At 39.8% G+C, this 21,379-nt stretch overlaps 5 protein-coding genes and 1 long non-coding RNA gene across 8 annotated transcripts; 4 read left to right on the forward strand and 2 right to left on the reverse strand.

Moving 5' to 3' along the window:
* Positions 1 to 1,520: 1,520 nt before the first annotated feature.
* On the forward strand, positions 1,521 to 3,914 carry LOC139192290 (uncharacterized). Its single transcript, XR_011576337.1, has 2 exons — positions 1,521 to 2,552; positions 2,724 to 3,914. It is a non-coding gene; the product is annotated as an uncharacterized lncRNA (long non-coding RNA).
* A 63-nt stretch (positions 3,915 to 3,977) lies between these two features.
* LOC103450326 (uncharacterized) lies at positions 3,978 to 6,298 on the reverse strand. The gene is made up of 2 exons (XM_008389656.4): positions 5,886 to 6,298; positions 3,978 to 4,548 (listed from the first exon to the last, which is right to left on the reverse strand). The coding sequence occupies exons 1-2, from the start codon at positions 5,999 to 6,001 to the stop codon at positions 4,341 to 4,343; spliced, it is 324 nt and encodes a 107-aa protein (XP_008387878.1). The 5' UTR covers positions 6,002 to 6,298; the 3' UTR covers positions 3,978 to 4,340.
* Positions 6,299 to 6,605: 307 nt separating this feature from the next.
* LOC103450327 (lysine-specific histone demethylase 1 homolog 1-like) lies at positions 6,606 to 9,413 on the forward strand. Its single transcript, XM_008389657.4, has one exon. The coding sequence runs from the start codon at positions 6,712 to 6,714 to the stop codon at positions 9,157 to 9,159; it is 2,448 nt and encodes an 815-aa protein (XP_008387879.1). The 5' UTR covers positions 6,606 to 6,711; the 3' UTR covers positions 9,160 to 9,413.
* A 1,603-nt stretch (positions 9,414 to 11,016) lies between these two features.
* LOC103450328 (dehydrin COR47-like) lies at positions 11,017 to 13,754 on the forward strand. The gene is given in 2 exon segments (NM_001329009.1): positions 11,017 to 11,378; positions 13,236 to 13,754. Coding segments are annotated over 2 exon segments (855 nt in total). The 5' UTR covers positions 11,017 to 11,027; the 3' UTR covers positions 13,740 to 13,754.
* A 726-nt stretch (positions 13,755 to 14,480) lies between these two features.
* Positions 14,481 to 15,693, reverse strand: LOC103450329 (protein DMP2-like). The gene has a single exon (XM_008389659.4). It carries the CDS (start codon positions 15,622 to 15,624, stop codon positions 15,016 to 15,018), a length of 609 nt encoding a protein of 202 aa, XP_008387881.2. The 5' UTR covers positions 15,625 to 15,693; the 3' UTR covers positions 14,481 to 15,015.
* A 2,602-nt stretch (positions 15,694 to 18,295) lies between these two features.
* On the forward strand, positions 18,296 to 21,341 carry LOC103450330 (alcohol dehydrogenase-like 7). Of its 3 annotated transcripts, none has more exons than XM_070814161.1 (11): positions 18,296 to 18,480; positions 18,520 to 18,629; positions 18,789 to 18,925; positions 19,008 to 19,054; positions 19,381 to 19,706; positions 19,867 to 19,949; positions 20,047 to 20,122; positions 20,243 to 20,307; positions 20,423 to 20,518; positions 20,870 to 21,034; positions 21,124 to 21,341. In XM_070814161.1, exons 2-11 carry the CDS (start codon positions 18,569 to 18,571, stop codon positions 21,241 to 21,243), a joined length of 1,176 nt encoding a protein of 391 aa, XP_070670262.1. In that variant the 5' UTR covers positions 18,296 to 18,480; positions 18,520 to 18,568; the 3' UTR covers positions 21,244 to 21,341. The 3 variants fall into 3 exon arrangements, with proteins under 3 accessions (XP_070670262.1, XP_070670261.1, XP_008387882.3); XM_070814160.1 differs by having other exon boundaries at positions 18,524 to 18,629; XM_008389660.4 differs by lacking the exon at positions 18,296 to 18,480 and having other exon boundaries at positions 18,487 to 18,629.
* Positions 21,342 to 21,379: the final 38 nt, after the last annotated feature.

A 21,379-nucleotide genomic window follows, 5' to 3' on the forward strand; every position in this document is an offset into this window, starting at 1 on the left:
AAAAAAGTAAAAGGGTACCAACTCAAGTGTAAAAAGATAAAATTTTTATACTTACAGAATCAGCAGGAGTTTAAGTAGTGCACCTTAAACTACTTCTTCTTGTTAAAAACCACCTGAACCGAGTGAACAAAGTAAATAATCAATTCAAATTTCAAACAGGAAAGAGCTTCCTAAAAAATCCAAGAGACTAGAACATAAACCTAGTCAAATATGAGTTAAATCAGAAACTTTAAAGTTAAACACAGCCTCTTACAAATCAACATGCAAATGGAAAATTAACTCTAGTAGTAACCTAGTTCGAAAACCCTAAAATCCCAAATTCCAATTTAAAAACCCTAAAATCCCTACCTACACCCAAAATTCAAATTAATAACAAAACCCTAATTCAAAATTACCTAAATTTTAGAGGGATGATGGCCTGGGTTCTCTGGCGGTCACGACGGTGATGGGGTGATGAAGTCACGACGGCGGGGGTTGCTGTCGAAGAGGAGAGAATCTGGGATGTTGTCGATGGCAAGGGTGGTCACGTTGTATTCGCCGAGGAGAAACGACGGTTGGTGAGGGGATCGGAGTCGAGGGAAGGGAATCGGGATGAGAGAGAGATAGAGTGAGAGAGTGAGAGAGTGAGAGAGTCGGGACTCGGGAGGGAATCGGGATGAGAGAGAGATAGAACTTAGGGTAAAACTAAATCAACGGTTCAGATTTGATATGGTATCTTAATCATCCATCTGGTCCGTTCATTTTAATTACAAACGGGCCGCCGGGTACCCGCGGGTCCTATACCCAGGAACCGGCCCGGACTGAAATTCACAAATACCCGGCCCGGCCCGCCCCGTTTCTTTTTTTTTAAAGTAGGAACCGGCCCTTACCCGCCCCGACCCGCGGTTCCTGTACCCGTTTGCCCAGCCCTAACCCTGATCATGATCGGATGTGGGACCATGAAAATATTTTCCAAATCGTGTGCGGTGAGACATGCCGCCACGTAAATCCACTGTCAACGATAGAGCGGTACTTGCTGTTCACCGGCACTGCCATTCTTCTCACTCAGCTTCCTAACCTCAACCAAGGTATTAAATATCGGTAATATCGGAAATATCGATAGTTCAGAAACACAGAAATATCGATGGAAATATCGGGATATTATCGATATCGATAAAAATAATATGGAAACCACTGAAATTGTAAGAAAAACTTAGAAATTTTTATTGAAACTTTGCAGGATGTTTATTTAGTCAATTTATCTATTAGTTTATCACAAAAAATTGGAAGGAAATGCATTGCATGATGGATTTAACTGATTTAAGTTGATTATATAGCGAGCTGGCAAACATTGTGAGTGTAGAAAATATGTAATAATTAGTGAAAGAAGTTTAAACACACAGTCACAGACTATCAAAAATTGTACATGTAAAAGCTGTAAAAGTTGAATTATTTAGATGCTTTTTTTTTCTTACACGCCACCCACACACACACACAGAGACTCTCACATGCCAACACACATATCACACATGCATATACACATCACACACGCAGACAGAGACTGAGGTATCTCTCTTTCTCTCGATCCTTCTCTCTTCTCTCCGACAGAGACTGAGGTCTTTCTCTCTCTCTCTCTCTCTCTCTCGATCCTTCTCTCTTCTCTCCCTTCTCCATTCTCCCGCACACACACACACAGAGATCTCTCGATCTCTTTTCTCCCTTCTCCCACACACACGCACATAGACATCGCCCTTCGTCATCGTCATCGTCTCCCACACACACGCACAGAGACCTCGCCCCTCGCCCCTCGTCATCGTCTCCACCGCAGATCTAGGTCTTTGAACGTCAAAGTTTCGAGCGCGCATCAGATCCAGGCGATCTGATTCTGACGTTGTAGTCGTCGCCGCCGCCACCAACTTCCTAAGCCAAGAATGGAGAACCTGATCTCGTTGGTGAACAAAATCCAAAGAGCTTGTACTGCTCTAGGGGACTATGGCGAAGGTAGGGCATTCGTCGTCGCCGTCGTCGCCATCGCCGTCGGTGGTTAGGTCAACTCCCGGTCCCTCACCTTCTCACCTCTTCGATTGATTCATGCATATGAATTGTGGTTGTGTTTTCAATCGCTATGTAGCTTAGATCTTGATCTTAATCGTGTTTTTGCAAGGTTTTTAGGACGAAATTGGCTCGGGAATCGGCACACCCATTTCCGGCGTTCTTCTCTGATTCGCACGTATCCAAAAATATCGCGATATTTTGTCGAAAACTGCTTGGATAAGGATTAAAATATTGGTAACCCGAAAAACAGATATTATCGGCGAAATATCGCCAATAATATTGGCATTTCAGACCTTGACCTCAACTCAATAACCGGGATTTCCCACACTGGGGCTATGACTGCCGTAAGCTACTGCACACTCATTTGAGTGGTTTCTGTCACCAAAGATAGACCCAACGGTGTTTCTTATAAGCCGCTGGAAACAAAATCTGATGCAGCCACCGTTTTCAGTGTCCTAAATGCGCTTGGGATCACTACCTTCGCTTTCAGAGGCCACAACCCTGTGCTTGAGGTACAGGTAACTGACTAAATGTGTGGACATCCTGTTGATATGGGTAAATATAACGTCGATGTAGTTGATATATTATTGGTATGATTGTCGATATGTTGTAAATATTTTGTCTACAAGTGCACTTAACCACAACCTAGTAAAAGTAATATATACATAAATTATTTGGAATATTTGCAGGGAACCATGCCTTCGAGCTCTAAACGGCCGTCGCGTTTGCCAATGTGGGAGGGAGTCATCCCATTCCTTAATATTCAAAACGTCTTTTGCTTTTGACTAAACTGAAATTAGCAAATGTTTTTTTGACCTGGATTGCGAATTGTATCTATGGCAGATACCTTCAAGCGGGGGATGTTAAATGCTTTGAACAAATACCACGGACATGACACATCAAAACTTGTCCTAGGATTGACAAGCATGCTCGTCGTGGTTAACAGCCTCAGCTCCCTTCAAATATATGCAATGCTGGTTTTCGACAATCTCGAATTCAGATTTACTAGCAGCGTGAACAAACCGTGTCCTTGGTGGCTACGCTCCGGATTTAGGATTTTCTTCGGCTGCTTTGCATTTTTTATATCTATTGCACTACCATTCTTGCCCAGCCTAGCAGGAATCATCGGAGGAGTTGCGGTACCAATCACCTTGGCGTATCCATGTTTCATGTGGATACTGATTAAGAAACTTTGTAAATGTTGCACAATTTTTAACTGGGCACTCGGAGCCTTGGGGAAAGCGGGGGATGTTAAATGCTTTGAACAAATACCACGGACATGACACATCAAAACTTGTCCTAGGATTGACAAGCATGCTCGTCGTGGTTAACAGCCTCAGCTCCCTTCAAATATATGCAATGCTGGTTTTCGACAATCTCGAATTCAGATTTACTAGCAGCGTGAACAAACCGTGTCCTTGGTGGCTACGCTCCGGATTTAGGATTTTCTTCGGCTGCTTTGCATTTTTTATATCTATTGCACTACCATTCTTGCCCAGCCTAGCAGGAATCATCGGAGGAGTTGCGGTACCAATCACCTTGGCGTATCCATGTTTCATGTGGATACTGATTAAGAAACTTTGTAAATGTTGCACAATTTTTAACTGGGCACTCGGAGCCTTGGGGATAGTCCTTAGCATTTTAATCGTCACCGGAGCAATTTGGAACATAGTCACTATATGGGAATAGAAGTCCACTTCTTCAAGCCTCAAGAAGCAACCGTGGCAATAAGAACACCAAGGAGCATCCCGCTCTCGACCTTAACCATCAACCAATGCTTCCATTTTCCCCTGGTCATATAAGCATACAACCATTGCCTTGTAAAGGAACATACCCAACGCTAATCCTAAAGAACGAAGTGGCAATTTTAACAACGGTTCTGACATCTAAAGTAATTTTACTTCATGCTGCACATCCACACAGTAAAACAACACTTTGGGGTATATGCATCTGAAATGTCATAGACTTGTTTCTTATGTCATTGTATTGTTCATAAGTAAAGAAAACATCACTATATCATTAGTAATAGGCCGACAACAGAATATTCTCGGTAGTAACAGAAGAAACCGTATGGTTAACTAACCTTTCCTCCCCTCACTAACGAAATCTTACTATCTTGATCAATCAACTTGCCACTCTGATCAGCATCTTCCACAGAAATCACATCAAATTTTTACCTAACCTTTGAACGCAATGATTACACATTCCACCCTGATCAACATGCCATACAGACCAAATGCAATGGCCAAGACTTTTCCAGATGTACACAACAATAAGGTTGGGTAGCGCGTGCCCCTCATCTAGTATTACATAGATAATGGAAGAAGCATCCTCCGTTTCTTTTTCCTAGCCAATCTCACTTGCTTTGTAACTTTTATGCACAAAAGCAAGAGCATTGCAATGCATACTAAGACGAAAGCAAGTCGCATATGCCTAAAATATAAAGAAACTGCCGAAAAAACCAGGAAAGCTAGGATTACCAGTTCCCATATTACAAAGAGCACAACATCCACCCTGCATCCACAAGTTGGGGCAAAAAAAGAAATATTAACATCAATAGTAACATCTCAGATATATCAGTATGAAAAATATGCACAAACACAATACTCCTACATTATCAGAAAGGGTCAGTTCTAACCAAGTTCATTAAGTGCAAAAGACTAGAGAACATCAAGAAAATCAAAGACGAACATAAAAGCAGCACGAGCCTAAATGCAATCACTATCCAAGAGAACCCTAATGACACATCATCATCTTCACAAACTGAATCTTCTAATGATCAGCAAACCAACAGTTGTTACCAGTTAGTTGATTCATTGTTATGTTTAGTTTCAGTCAATAAAGTTAGATAGTTAGATACTGTTAGCTGAGTTGGGCAAGTGTTAGCCTGTATGTCCAAACCTATTTAAACATCTCTGTAATCATTATCAATCATATCGAGAAAATCATTTCATTTTTCATTTTCCATTTTCTCTCTTGTGTAACCTTAAAACCTGCTATTTATGGGAAGTTTATTCACTAGAATTCATTTCAATGTTCAGAAAGCATGCATAATGACGAGCTGTGTAAACGTTCCTCTCTGATGCGATAACCAAGTTCAGATGTTGATAAATGAGAGTCTTTCTAGTTTCTTGAGTTGAGCAATGCATGAAGTTTAAACATGTGTCCGCACGTTCATAGTCTTAGAGTCTCTCTATGTCACATTGTAAATGTTTAGGTGTAATAACACTCTTCTTGAGAATTCCTGGATGGATCTTTCCAAATCCATGTACCAATTATCCTATAAAAGAAGGTCTGTGATTTCCTTCTTCTGTGCAAAGCAAAGGTTCACATGGAGTGATTTGAATACACAAATGGGTGATGCAAAGGCGGAAGACCAAAATGAGTCCGAATCTCTTCTTATTGTCCTACATCACTCCCTCAGATGAATCGACAATCTGGGCTCCTGTCCAATGCATCTCCAGGAATCCTGAATTGCAGACAACCACTACCAAATTCGAAAAAACAGGCACTATAATATACCAAACCAACATATCTTTTCATCATCATTTTGTTTTTCCCTATTTATTTAAAATTCTGTCATTCTACCCCTTCCTCCATTGAACTATTGATTAAATCGAGCTCAAACGACAGGAATTAGGCCTCCAATCGAAGCTAAAGCCTAAAGTTGTGACTAAAAACCTCACCTTAAATAATTAGCAATTATCAAATCTAAACTAGAGCCACACTTTAATGTTTCTCCCAAATTGTTAAGCATATAAATCGCATAATCAGAAAGCAAGATAACAGAAATCAAAGATAATGGAGAAATTAAACAGAAATCGGGAAAGTGGAGGGGAGTGGGTTGAAACCTTGATAAAGTATGATTGAAGGAGGTGGAGGAGAAGAAGGAGACGGAAGCCCATTCATGCTTCGATCGAATCTGATACTCTCGCAACTGCTCCGCCAGATTCGATCGCGTTATCATCTCTTTGCCTTTGCCTTTGCCTTGTATGAACCTCTTTTATTATCTTTACAAGAGCTCCTCCGAGGTTCTCTGCAACTGCAACATTGGATTCGAACGACGGAACGACGGAACGACGAGTATCCGCTGGTTTTCGTTGCGTCTTCCCAATCCGTGGACCTCCTAGCCCTCGACGTTAAAATGATCTCTGTGGACTCCCTCGAATGGCTCGGTTTTTTAGTATAATTTGGTAAGCCGGGGTTTTCCTAACAAAAGTAGCGTTTAAACCGGATCAAATTAAACTGAGCTGTTCAGTTTATTCCATCTTTTTTCAATATTGCAAAGGTAAACTAGTACGCGCTTTATTATAATAGTGGAGAAGTATTTTTTCTTTGCATCACGTCATAGATTTGAACTCTGATTATTTTCTAATCTAACAAATCTAACAAATTGTCAATAATTGATTTGGAGAAATCAAAAGATGAGTACTTCCTAAGAACAGATGATTATGATGCACGAGAATAAAATTGCCCTGCGAAAGATTAAAAAGAGTTAAACATAAGGTGGGCTTTTCACCCGGCCTATTTTTATTGTGTTTGGGGTAAAGGTGGGCCTTCTTAAGTTCGCATAACTCTTATTGATTGGAAGTTAGTTTGAATTCGAAAAGCCCTAAATTTAGGCTTAAGTAAAGACGGTCCACGCTTGCAGTGGAGCCGAATGAATGACATACCCACATGGAAACAACGGACAAACCCCCAAACCCCTCCGAGAATCCCCCTAATGATGTCGTCTTCGACGACTCGTCGCCGGAAACCGACCTCACTCCCTCAAGCTCAACCCCTCACGAAAATCACTCGTCGGAAAACCCATCGGCACCTCCCCAAACGATACTCGAAGCCCCCGTTTCGGACTCTCAAGATGACTCCTCCGGGCCCATTCCCGAAGGCGAAGACACCCTTCTCGATCAACGGCACCTCCAAAACCCTATCGAACCGGGCCCAGCTGAACCCGGTCTGCCAGCCAAGAGACGCCGTCGCAGGAAGAAGTTCTTCACGGAGCTCAATGGCTCTCCGTCGTTGGCCAAGAACCGCCGCACCGACCTCAACAAAGACGTCGACGTCGAAGCCCTAATCGCAATATCAGTGGGGTTTCCGGTCGACTCGCTCACGGAGGAGGAAATCGAGGCCAACGTGGTCCCCACCATCGGCGGCGTTGAGCAAGCCAACTATATCGTCGTGAGGAACCACATTCTGTCTCGCTGGAGGTCAAATGTGTCTTTCTGGTTGACCCGGGAGCTGGCGCTGGAGTCGATTCGCTCGGAGCACAAAGGCCTGGTAGACTCAGCTTATGAGTTTCTGGTGGAGCACGGCTACATCAACTTCGGGCTTGCACCGGCGGTGAAAGAAGCAAAATTGAGATCCTTTGTCGAGGCCGAGAGGGGCAATGTGGTCATTGTGGGGGCTGGCTTGGCGGGTTTGGTGGCTGCGAGACAATTGGTGTTTTTGGGCTTCAAAGTTGCGGTCTTGGAAGGTAGGAGCAGGCCTGGTGGTCGCGTGAAGACGAGGAAGATGGTAGCCGAGCGTGAGGGAGTGGAGGCTGCGGCGGATCTCGGCGGAAGTGTCCTCACTGGAATCAATGGCAACCCGCTTGGAGTTTTAGCTAGGCAACTGGGTTTGCCTCTTCATAAGGTGAGGGATATTTGCCCGCTTTATTTACCAGATGGGAAAGCTGTGAATTCTGAGATGGATTCTAGTATAGAGGCTTCTTTTAATAAGTTGTTAGATAGAGTTTGTAAGCTTAGGCACGCAATGATAGAGGAAGTTAAGTCCGTAGATGTTTCGTTAGGGACTGCATTGGAAGCTTTTCAACGCGTTTATAGTGTTGCCCAAGACCCACAGGAGAGGATGCTCTTGGACTGGCATCTTGCTAATTTGGAATATGCAAATGCTTCCTTGATGTCCAATTTGTCCATGGCCTATTGGGATCAGGATGATCCCTATGAGATGGGAGGTGACCATTGTTTTATCCCGGGAGGCAATGAGACTTTTGTGCGGTCCCTTGCAGAGGGCCTTCCAATCTTCTATGAAAGGACTGTGCAAAGTATTCGGTATGGTTCTGATGGGGTTTTGGTTTATGCAAACGGGCAGGAGTTTCGTGGGGACATGGTTCTTTGCACTGTCCCGTTAGGTGTGCTTAAGAAGGGTTCCATTGAATTTGTCCCTGAGCTTCCACAAAGGAAGAAGGATGCAATTCATGGTTTAGGATTTGGATTACTGAATAAGGTTGCCATATTGTTCCCTTATAACTTCTGGGGTGGAGATATTGATACTTTTGGGCACTTGACTGAGGATCTGACTATGAGAGGCGAGTTCTTTCTGTTTTATAGCTACTCTTCTGTATCAGGAGGGCCTCTTCTAGTTGCTCTTGTGGCTGGAGATGCTGCAATTAAGTTTGAATTGATGTCTCCTGTTGAGTCTGTGAATAGGGTGTTGGACATATTAAAGGGTATTTTCAACCCGAAGGGGATTGCTGTTCCGGAACCTATTCAGGCAGTGTGCACTCGGTGGGGGAAGGATGACTTTGCATACGGATCTTATTCATATGTTGCAGTAGGGTCTTCAGGAGATGATTATGATATTCTGGCAGAGAGTATTGGGGATGGGAGAGTGTTCTTTGCTGGAGAGGCTACTAACAAGCAGTATCCGGCAACAATGCACGGAGCTTTTTTGAGTGGGATGAGAGAAGCGGCTAACATACTGAGAGTATCCAAACGGCGGCCAATTATCCCATCAGAAAAGTCAAGTAATGTTGGTGATGAGATGGACGATTTGAATAATTTATTTGACACCCCTGACCTAAGATGTGGGAGCTTCTCTGTTTTGTTTGATCCCCGGTCAAATGAGTGTGATTCTGCTAACTCGCTGTTGAGGGTGACATTTGGAGTGGGAAATATGGACATGGGATCATGTCTCTCTCTTTGCCTATATGGTTTGATTTCGAGGAATCAGGCGAAGAAGTTGAGTGAGGTAGAAGGGGATGGGAACAGGATGAGAATGATAAATGTGGAATTTGGGGTGAGGTTGGGTGGGAGGAAAGGTCTAAGTGGTGCTGGGGAATCATTAATCAGCTACATTAGGGCAGCAAAATCAAAACCGAACGTAGATGGAGGAGTTAAAGTATGAAGAATCCTGGGTGTGTGTTGTGCATAATGGATTGCAGTTGATTGGATCATTGATTTGAGCAGCTGGATGGAATTCATGGGCAACTGAACTGGACTGATTTGGTTTGGTAGTGATTATTTCTGCCTTGGTTGAGTTGTTGCTTAATTCTGTCCTTGGAAGTGCAAAAGTGATTGTGAGTTATTTATTCTTCATCCTCTTACTCACTCATGAATTGAGATGAAGAAGTATGATTTTTCTTCATTCAGTTTGCAGTATGCTTTTTGTGTGGCTGTTTACGTTTTGCTGCGTTGTTTGTTTCCAATCTCCATGGACCGTAGAGTATAGACTATAGGGACGGATGACGAAATTGATTGATCTTAACTATACCAAAACTTGGTGGCTAGGAATTGGATTGGATTGAATTAAAAATAACTAGATTCTAAATTTTGTCCGATCCTACCATTTTGTAAGGATTATGCAAGGATTATGAGGTATAAATTTTCTTCATGCTCGATTCATCTGAAGTCCTTCGACTAGGATAAAAAGCCCTCGGATCCTATGCATGACGGAAATTCACATGGGCAATGGGTAATGGGCCCGGCCCAAATAGTTGCGTATAAAACGATGAGAAAAGTTTAGCAATGCTCCGTGCCTTCTAAACTTTTCTCAATTATTTCGTTAATATTTTATTTTTCAGTCTATCGTACGACAAAAGCTTCTGAATTTGCTGTATATATTTGAAATTGTGAATTGTAATTCATCGTTAAGTTTAACAAAGTTTTAGACAAACAGTACCGAGTCACGTGCAGACCGTCCAAAATTGGTACTTGACTTGTATTCTAATATTTCATAGGGTAACTCGATTGGTTGAATTTTGGGCTTAAACCAAATCTAAAACGGTACGTCGCCTAGCCATCGTTCGAGAATCGCGGCATGCTGCCATCTGTACTCTGTACCCCACCATAGTGATGAACCCGACAAGTGGCAAGTCATAACCATTCATAACCGAACACAGATCCCCTTCGGATCTGTGCAACCGCAACCCAAGAATCAATAGTTTCATACCATTAAAATTTAATCAAACGATTACAAATAAAAAATTCTTCTAAAAATTATGATAGTTATAATCGTTAAATCAAATTTATTAACTCCGGTTGCACATATCCGTAGAGGATCTGTGTTCTTCAAAGCCCTAATGAATAATAAAATGGCCCACCATAATAATTTACCGTGCACCCACCATCGCAAACCTCGAAAGTCCCCTCCCTCCTTCCGACGATTGCTACGTGGTTCCCTCCATCAAACCGACCTTCACGCATTTATACGAACAAGGCCGACACTGAGGGGTCCCACACTTGCACTCCTCCCACGTTCTTCTTACACGTTGCGGCCTCTTACTGGTACATGCTCTCAGCACCAGTACGTCTCACCTCTCCTCCTTTAAGACTTTCCTCTTTCGCCTTTAAGACTGTTTGATTTCCATTATTTGATTTGCCTACAAGGAACGCACAACTCGCCGCTCCTAACTGGCACATTTGCCATTCTGACACGCGTCGGCTATCCGTGGCGAGTGGAAATTTGCGCGGGTACCAATTCTCCTCTGTCCTTTTATGATTGAATGCACCACGTCGGTCGGTTGCAAAACTTTACAATGGGAAATACTGAAAGAAATAGCATTAGGTTTTGCTGCTACAGCCTACAGCTCACATTTATTTTATTTTATTAGTAATACATATAATCTACTTTTAACTTAATGGCGTCATATGCGTGTGCGTGGATGCTATATAAAGCTCACTCTCTGCGTAAGAAAAGAACATCAAAGCAACATTTCAGCTCTCTTTACAAAACTATTATTCTTTAAGTAAGTTGTGATTTGATAATAAGAAAGTATGGCGGAGGAGTACAACAAGAGCCAAGAACACGAGTACGAGAGGAAGACTGGGGATTACGAGGAAGGATCTGGTGCAGGCGAGACCAAGGATCGCGGGTTGTTTGATTTCTTGGGGAAGAAAGCGGAGGACAAGCCAACTTCTTATCAGCATGAGGAGAAGCCAGCTTCTTATCAGGAGGAGGAGGTGATCGTCACTGAGTTTGATGAGAAAGCCAAGATCTCCGATCATCATGAGGCACTGGCTCCTGATCAGTACACATCATCATACAGCAAAGTAGAAGAGGACAAGGAGAAGAAGCACGAGAATCTCTTGCAGAAGTTTCACCGATCTAACAGCAGCTCTAGCTCTGTAAGTATTCGTATTTGGAAATTATTTTTAAAAATTATTATTAGCACTTCAAAAAATTTATTCTACCTTCTAAACTTTCTATCTTTCTATATTAGGAAAGAAAATTATATTTGTGAGAGTGTTGAAAGAAATTGTTAAGAGTGCCAATAGCATTTCTTTTTTTTATTTATTCTTATTACAAACGATTTGCTTTTAGGGACGGTTTGATATAGGCGCCTTATTTTTGAATTTTATAGACTCAACATCTATGTCTTTTAGACATTTGATTAAACTCTTCTTCTCATCATTTTGTTGCCACATATATTATAATTAATCATTTTTATACCAAAATTACATGACCTGCCACTACTCTATATTTCTTAATCTCACGCCAAAAAAGTGCACAGTATTGAACCAAACTTCCTACTATCTAGCATTTTGATTAACTTCTCCCCCTTTGGAGATAATTGTAAACAAAAAAACCCTAGTTAAATACAATTTATTTTCACAATACTTACTACAATTTAGCAATGATTATCTACGATTTAATATTTTATTCCCAAAATGGTTGAAAATATTTTTAAATCTCACGAAATCAAATGTACCAATATAATTTTTTATATCAATACATTAAGAGAAAATAGGACTAATAACAATATAAACGTACCAATAAATAAAGTGTATGAAATCAAACGTACCAAAATCAAAAGTAATGTATCAATATCAACAATATGTACCAAAACTGCAAATAAATGTACCAATCAATGTTTTTTACAAATTAAAACGTACCTAACGGCAGTATACACATAATATGTTGTACCTAATAATAGTTGCTCAACAACTATAAGTAAAAAATAAAAATAAAAAATAAAAAACAAAGAAAAATAGTTTGACAAAAAAAAGGGGAAATATTACACAGTGCTTTGTTGGATCGCCAACCATTTGGAAAAAAAAATCAATAAAACGAACCATTTGACAAAAATAGATAATATTAATGTTTGTAGAACAAAAAAAAATATTTTGATCGAAATATTATAATTGGAAAAAGGGATAATAGAGTTAATAACTAATACTCCACTAAATAAGGGGAAAAACGCATTAAAAACTTAAGAGGATAAATATAGAATTAATAATTAACATTTTATTTTAAGAAAATACAATAATGATATGTAATTTAATTTAACAGAAAATTGTGAGGTGTCTATTGGTCAAAGCACTTTAATCAAATTTTAAAAAGACACAAATGTTTAATTTAAAAGATATAAAAAAGTTGTAGGGGTTCTAATTTTCCCTTGCTTTTAAGCTAATTAAAAGGAGAGCATGTATTGTATTATACATATTTTTGGCAAGATTTCTTAACCCAAAAAAGAAGGAATCCGGATCTCGCTGGATCCTCTTTGTTAGGAGCTCAAGGATCTGAATCATGTTCGTTAATGATCAGAAATTATTTTAAATATTTTACTTAAAATTGAATATAAACAATCCGACAAAAATATCATAAACAAATATAATTTACGAATTTTTAGAATTCTCATCATAAAATCCGGAGAGATCCTGTTGGGATTTTATAGATCAAGGTTTTTCTGCATATTCCACGTGTAATCACGTAGTGTTTACGTTGATTATATATTTGACATAACATTTAGAATAATTATAAGAAGATTAAATTTATAAATTAAATTAACAAATCTGTCACTAAAAAAAAAATAAGAACGTTTATTAATAATTAAGTAATAATTTAATTACAAAATTTTATATATTTAGTTTACAAAATTTAATCAACAAATTTAATTTTTCTAGCATTACTCACATTTATTCTTGTTCTTAATTTCCATAACTTAAATGTCTAAACTTTATGAAATCTCTGAACATTCGCAGTCAAGCGATGAGGAGGAAGATGAAGAGAAGAAGAAGCAGAGGAAAGAAAAGAAGGGATTGAAGGATAAGATCAAGGAGAAGATCTCCGGTGATGATCACAAGGAAGAAGGCTATCACAAAGAGGACACGGCTGTCCCAGTGGAGAAAGTGTACGAGGAGGAACATCATCATCAAGCTCCAGCTCCGGTTGTCCATCACCACGAAGAGCCCACTGACTACCCAACTGAGGAAAAGAAGGGTTTCCTCGAAAAGATCAAGGAAAAGCTTCCTGGCCACAAGAAGACTGAGGAGGTTCCAGTTGGTGCTGCTTCGTACGAACAGCAGAGTCACGATCATCATGCCACGGAGCCACCGGTGGTAGCCTCTTATGAAGCTGGCGAAGAGCCCAAGGAAAAGAAGGGTATTATGGAGAAGATAAAGGAAAAGCTTCCTGGGTACCATTCCAAGACCGAGGAAGATCACAAGGACATCAAGGAGAAAGAGAAGGATACTCCTTCCTATTAATTAAGGGATTAAGAAAAAAAACAACATATATAATCTTGTTTTGTGTTCGGAAATAATGGTTATGGGGGTGTCATTTGTGGTTTGTTAATTTCCTCCTCCCTGTGATGGGTGGTTTATTTGCCATGTTCTCTTGAGAGTATATTGGGCATATATACAAGTTTGTTTAGGGTTTCCGTTATAGGGTTCTCTTTGGTTTCGGAGGACCTTGAGTTTCTTTTGTATGTTATCTAAACATTATTGTTGTTAATAAGATATTTGTTCTTCCTTTGTATTCCCTTCGTGTGGTCTCTGTATATATACACACATGCTTTGCATATTTATGAACCGGATTATATGTTGAATGGTTCTTTGTAAATTTGTTTTATGGCACTATTGAAGAAGCAAATGAAGTAATGTAAGAAAATGCTCAAGGAATAATCATTTCCTTAATTAATCAGGACGATCACTTGGATCTATGTACCATATAGTGTTGTACATGCGTGAAAGTGAAGAGTAACATGGAGGTGGGAGTGATAAGTGGAGTAACATGATGTCAAAATGCGCAGAGGTGCAAAAGGAGGGAGGCTTGGTTGGTCAAGATAGGAATATCAAACATATCTCTTAATTTAAACTTGTAATATTATAAGTCTATATACATTATACAGCAACAAAAGTAGTAGCATAGCTTAATTTCTAATTTTGCCTCTCTTTTCTTATCGTGAGTTTGTTCTAATATGTAAAGACAAATGTTAACACAAAATGTGGAAGGGTTCTTTGAATCAATTAATTCAATAATATTGTTACAACATTTACATTGTCATCTTGTTGTATTTACTTGGATCTCACCTGCTTGCTTCTTTATACCTACATTATTTCAATTGGACCCATAATATCAAAAGATGATGTCCGTTGGGAAAATGATGGATCGTGCTTGCACCACTCATCTTATTATCGATCGTCCGTTTCTTACAACTCATGAGCTGATGCTTCATATTATTACAACCTAATAATATAACATATATTATTTTCAATCAACATCTTTTCATATATAGTTCAAGAGCTTAGGAAGCCGCCAAATCCGAATCCTATTAAGAATCAGAACTTGACGACGGGTACCCAATTCCATGGCGTTTATTAGCTATATTTACCACTTTGAGTCTTGTGAATCAAGTCATAGTTCAAGAGCTTAAGAAGCCGCCGACTCCGGATCCTGTGGAGAATCAGAACTTGACGACGAATACCCAGTTCCATGGCGTTTATTAGCTATATTTACCACTTCAAGTCAAAGTTCAAGAGCTTAGGAAGCCGCCGACTCTGAATCCTGTGAAGAATCAGAACTTGACGACGGGTACCCAATTCCATGGCGTTTATTAGGGAACACAACGAAAACAGTTCCGGCTATTGCACCAATAACCGGAGGCAACACCTGTAGCAAAACCTTCTCAGTGGACTCGAACCCTGGATAATAGCACCTGACAGTGTTGGCGTCCAAAAGTGACACAACTGCAAACACAATCAAGGAAAAGAAGGCATGCACAAAGTCCCCAAACCTAAGCTTGTAAGCAGACAAATCCACAGAGTTTGAACTCGTCGAGGGCCAAAGCCCCTTGCATGTTGCCACCCCATAGTGTGTTTGTTCATCACTGCCTTTGTAACTGTCTGTAAAGGAAGAAAAGCAGCAGGAGAAGCCGCAAACACCGATGAGAACGGCGCTTAGGTATTTGTTGACAGCAGTGCATTTGCCGTTGTTGGTCAAGACAGGGTTGAGGAACTGGAACAAGAAGACCGTGCCTGTCGGGAGGAGCTTGATGAGGTTGCCTGCGCCTGTTAATGTTTTGTCTTTGACGCTTTTGTTGGTTGTGGTGGTTGTCTTGGATTTATAGGAAGAGCTCGTAGAACCCCCCATTTTTCGGAATTAAAGTATTGTTTTGACGGAGTTTATAGAAATGATATTTGAGAATTGTGTTGTAAATTGTGGTTTATGCGAGAGAGAAATTTGGTGTGTATTTATAGAGAAATATAAGAGAGGCAATTGGTTGGGAGATGAATTGCTTTCACGTTAACTGAAAATGTGGCGTTATCTTGTTGAGATGGAAATGTTGCTTTTACTCTTAGAAAGGGCGGGCTTAATTTCTAATCCAAGTTTTGAGTATTAATATTGTGGAATTTTTGTACTCTGGAAGGTTAACAAATCTAATTAATGACTTTAGATGGGCTTAGGAGATGAGTTGAAATTAAATAGATTCAAAGATGTAAATGATTCACTTCTCAAAATTGGGCTGCACGTATTGTATTGCTCTCAATAAATTGATTTCAAGGCTAAATAGTGTTTGGTCCATACATTCACTCTCTATTCTCTTCGATTCATCTGATCCCTGTATTGGAGATCTCTACCCCAATATATTGTCCTCTCTCTCTCTCTTTTGGCCTCTCAAACCAGCATTTAATATGTCAACCATTTGCACTAGCTTACTGACACATTTCCACCTATTCGGCTAGACCCTCGTCAGTGAAGTGATGTTTTAGCAGTCGGCGTGGCGCTCCTTTTAAGATTCAAGCAGCCCGATTTTCCCGCTCGGACCTTGGTTACTCTGCCCCGCCTTCCCAAGCACTCTCCCGATAGCCTTTATGTCCCATCCTAGGCCTCTGCTATCAATTGCAAGTGGCCATATGGTCTGAGTAGCACCTGAATGGTTTTACCTTTGGAGACTTGTGTCATATAGCTGTGCTCGCTCACATGTTCCACGCAGTCGGGTAGTCCTTCTTTTGTCTCAGTCGGCCTGAGCACTCGGGAAGGCCTCTTCTGACCATTTAGGTCTTGGGCTTCTTGGTCTTTCCTTAGGCTTATGTAGTTGGGTGGGCCTAAATGGACCCAATATTAACATGAATAAATAATAAACAAGATAAATTAGTGATTAGATTGTTGTGCAATCGTATAATATTTAAATTATATCAAAATACAGACGAAGTTAGGTCAGTTGGTTAGGACAATGTGCCCATCCATTTTCATTCAGACTCAAATTATTTTCTTGTAAATGAGCTATTTGTTGCCCATCCATTTTCATTCAAACTCAAATTCTTTTCTTGTAAATGAGCTATTTGTTGATTCCCCTTCCCCCCCTGGCGCGTGTGCGAGCGCGCGCACAGAGAATGTAATTGGCTAAAATTAAAGTTTAAGGGGGGGAAGGGAAAGGAAAAATCGACAAATACCTCCTTGTAAATTATAATATTGCAATTAAGAGTTGTTATTAACGTCGATTGTCAAACACAGGACTGAATATCATGCATGTCCGGCAGTTAAGAGTTGTTATTAACATTTAATGATATGTGAGGATCAAATGCCTATTAATCACAAGATTATATTATTTTAGGAAATGGCAAAAGACCAAGTGCAAGTTAAATTTGGGATAACTCAAAGTAAAAAAATTTGGGATAACTCATTCTTTAATGAACAAATTTCAAAAACCTTAGACATTTGACTTAATTCCAAAATAAAATAAGTAGATTTTTGTGGTTCAGGTAACTTAAGCGTCTACATTTATTTACGTATATTCTTTGAGATTTAATTTTCACTTCATAGAATTTCTTGTATTAGAAAAAAAATTTAGAAACTCTCCATAAGATTTTGAGAAGGAGTGAAAGTATGATTAGTTGTATATTATTGATGGTTTTATACCATCAACATTGAACAATGACGTTGTAATTTTCAAAACTTGCATGGATGTAGTGTTATTATTTTCTTGTTTAGTGCACGAAGAGTGCATCTGAGGAGGGTTTATTTTATTTTTTAAGAAAAAACGTTAAAGTTGCAAATGTACCCGCAAGTCATGGGAAGATGAAAAAAAAAAAAGCTTAAGACATTGACACCAATACCAGTAAGGGGCCGCTGTATTTTGTTGGAGCCAGCAAAATTGAAGCCACTTGAGTCAGTCATACCAAGAGCCGCCAATTTTTATTTTGACTCGAGAGGCTGTTGCACAATATATGTTTGTTCACTATCATTTATTATGGTATATGCTCATCATTCTATTTATCATCGTTAGATGAGTTTGAATTTTGAAATTTTAGATAGGCACAAATCTTGAAATTCAAATTCATTTAATAATGATAAATAAGGTGCTAAGCATACACCACACTAAAGGGCGATCAACAAAAATACACTCTAATATATGGGGGTTTGCAGGGTAAAATAGCACCTTCAATTCTGCACACACAATCTTTGAGTGGGGAGGGTGTAAACAATAAATCAGTAATCTAGAAACTAATTTGCTTAGTCCTTTTAGTCATAAACGAGGGACGAGGGGCTGCCTACACGGGCATGAATCACATGATCAGACATATCCCGATTCCCTGGCCACATGTATATCCTGCATCTTTGTCATTTATTATTTCATTCCACCGGACGGACTCGATCATTCATTGATCAATTAGTTTTATTATATATATTATAAACTGAGAATAAAATTCATAGTTTAATTTAATTGTACGCAGACTGTCTTTTTTCATTAACCTACTAATCCACTGATAATATTATCTAATCACATATTTTATTGCTAAAAACTACTGGTTGGCCACTCCCAACTCCAAGGTCCAAAGTCCAAAGGCCAGCCAAATGATTAGCTTTGTAACGGTCCTTATTCACGTCCTTCTGAATTCTGACCAGAAACCTTTACAAAAATGGTCCATGCCTAATGCCCTAAACGCACTCACAAGTCACAACAGACAGACAGGCTCACAAATTTAGTAGGGCGGGGGCGAGAGGGGGGAGAGAGAGAGAGAGAGAGAGAGAGAGAGAGAGAGAGAGAGAGAGAGAGAGAGAGAGAGAGAGCGAGAGAGCGAGCGCTTTAGCAATGGAGCATCAGAGATTGTCAAGTGGAAGCAGATGGAGAGGGAAGCCTATTCGATGCAGAGGTTTTCTTTTCTTTTCTTTTTTTTTCTCTTTTTTTGATTATCAATTATTGATTAACTTTCTTGCTCTTGCTGCTAATGAATGCATGATTAAGTTCAAATGAATGGTAGTCTGACTCTGACTGATATGTGCTGCACTTGAACTTGCATGTTAATTAATAGCTGCGGTGAGTCGGAAGGCAGGAGAGCCGCTAGTTCTAGAAGAGATCCTGGTGGCGCCGCCAATGCCTCATGAAGTCCGCATCCGAATTATCTGTACCTCTCTCTGCCACAGCGATATCACTTTCTGGAAAATGAAGGTTCTTTCTTTCTTCTTTCCTCCTAAATGATCAATTAACAAGTTGTTGGTGCTTAATACTTCCAAAACTTTTTGTTTGTTAGGACTTTCCTGCAATTTTCCCCAGAATTCTTGGTCATGAAGCTGTGGGGTGAGCTCCAACGCTTTCTTATACGTCTTATTGCCATTTGCTTTCCAAGACATGATAAAGTAGCAAGTTAGGAACTGTCAAAATTTAAAGGGAAGAAAGAAAGGCCAAGTCTATCACTTTATTAATCTTTACCATGTCAAATGATGTACGTATACTTTTTTTAATTTCCTTATCAGCACAAGTATAATTGTTAAGGGATCGGTCACGAACCACGTCTAACTTTTGCTGCAAAGGGCAGTTAGAAGCTTTGGTTGTCATATGTTTCAGACACATTTGTTTGGTCATCACTGCTGATATACTTGTCCATCAATGCTTATTTGTCATAGGGTTGTGGAGAGTGTTGGGGAGGATGTCAATGAGGTCTCAGAAGGAGATACAGTCATCCCAACTTTCATGCCAGAATGTGGAGAATGCGTAGATTGCAAATCCACAAAGAGCCACCTATGTACAAAACTCCCCTTCAAGCTCTCACCTTTTATGCCAAGACACGAGACTAGCCGATTCACAGACCTCAATGGGGAGGTTCTATACCATTTTTTGTTCGTGTCTAGTTTTGCAGAGTATACAGTGGTTGACATAGCCCATGTCACAAAAATTGACCCTGCAATACCTCCAAATAGGGCATGCCTTCTCGGCTGTGGAGTATCAACAGGTACACTAGAAATTCCTTATAATTCTTATCCAGATAGTGTGGTGTTTGCAAAATCTAGAGTTGTTCTAAAAAAGCCATTTTTTTGTGTGTACATGTGTAGTCGCATCTCACTAAAAATTTAGAAAACATCTATATCAATCTTTGACAAATTTGGCTTTAGGAGTTGGAGCTGCTTGGAAGACAGCAAATGTGGAGAAGGGATCAACTGTTGCTATATTTGGGCTAGGTTCAATTGGATTAGCTGTATGTTCTTGCAGAACATAGTCTGCATATCTTTTTGATACTTTTCCTCTTTCTGATATGTGATTGATTGCATCACGTCCATGATTGAATTATCCAGGTCGCGGAGGGAGCAAGACTTTGTGGAGCTACCAGAATTATTGGAGTCGATGTAAATCCGGACAAATTTGAAATTGGTATTTGTATCCTATCAGAAGAACTTGATCTTACTTTTGTTAGAGAAAAGCTTTGTATTCATGTGAATGTACTTTCTGCAAAGAATATAGACCTTATTGTTCTTTTTCTTATCACCACAGGGAAGAAGTTGGGCCTCACCGACTTTGTGAATGCTGCAACTTGTGAGAATAAATCTGCGAGCCAGGTTTTCTCTAAAACTATGCCCGACTATTCAGAGATTGTAGTATTTAATTTTTCACCTCTGGTTCACTTGGTTATCCTACTAAGCATTTCCAGTTCTTTTTTCTCATGTAAAACAGGTGATCATTGAGATGACTGGCGGGGGTGCAGACTATTGCTTTGAATGTGTTGGACTGGCATCATTGGTGCAAGAAGCTTATGCTTGTAGCCGAAAGGTTCTTGCTCGCGCTCTCTCTCTCTCTCTCTCTCTCTCTCTCTCTCTCTCTCTCTCTCTCTCCCCCTTACCGTTCCTATCTCTCACACACGCACAGACATTATTTCTATCATGCCTTTTGCTGTCTTTTGTTGAACATCTTTCAATTTGCTGATATTTAGTTATCAAAACAAGAATGTGCATAATTCTGATCATGTGGGAGCTAGTTATTTTAGATTATAACATGCATCATATTTTATGTAATTCTATGCCCAGAAGGCTTGTGAACCTCCATCAGCCATCAGGATGAATTTAGGCGGCTATAATTTGTTTTCACTGAACAATGTATTAATATCATTCTTTTCAACTGCAGGGTTGGGGAAAAACAATCGTGTTAGGTGTGGACAAACCAGGGTCAAGGGTGAGCCTTCCCTCTAGTGATATCCTTCACAGCGGCAAAACCCTCATGGGATCCTTATTCGGAGGACTCAAACCTAAATCGGATATCCCTGCCCTCATCAATCGTTACATGGACAAGGTGCTTTAGGAGTAAACTGTTTACTTGGATTGTTTTTCGCTTTACTGTAACTGGATATCCTTTAAATTTTTTGATTTTCATGCTATCAGGAACTACAACTGGATGAGTTTGTGACAAATGAGGTGAGGTTTGAAGACATCAACAAAGCTTTCGATTTGCTCATTGAAGGGCAATGCCTTCGATGTGTAATCTATATGAGCAATGAGTAAATTACTTCTGCGTGTAACAGCCTTTACATTTATATGTACTCTATGCTATCAATAAGCATGTAAGGTTTCAGATTCTAAATGAGTACTTATTTGCATCCCTTGCTACCTTGTCTTCTTATTTTCTTTAAGAGGGATA

Source organism: Malus domestica, chromosome 15 (assembly GCF_042453785.1).
Source record: "Malus domestica chromosome 15, GDT2T_hap1".
In the NCBI taxonomy this organism is placed as follows: Eukaryota; Viridiplantae; Streptophyta; class Magnoliopsida; order Rosales; family Rosaceae; genus Malus; species Malus domestica.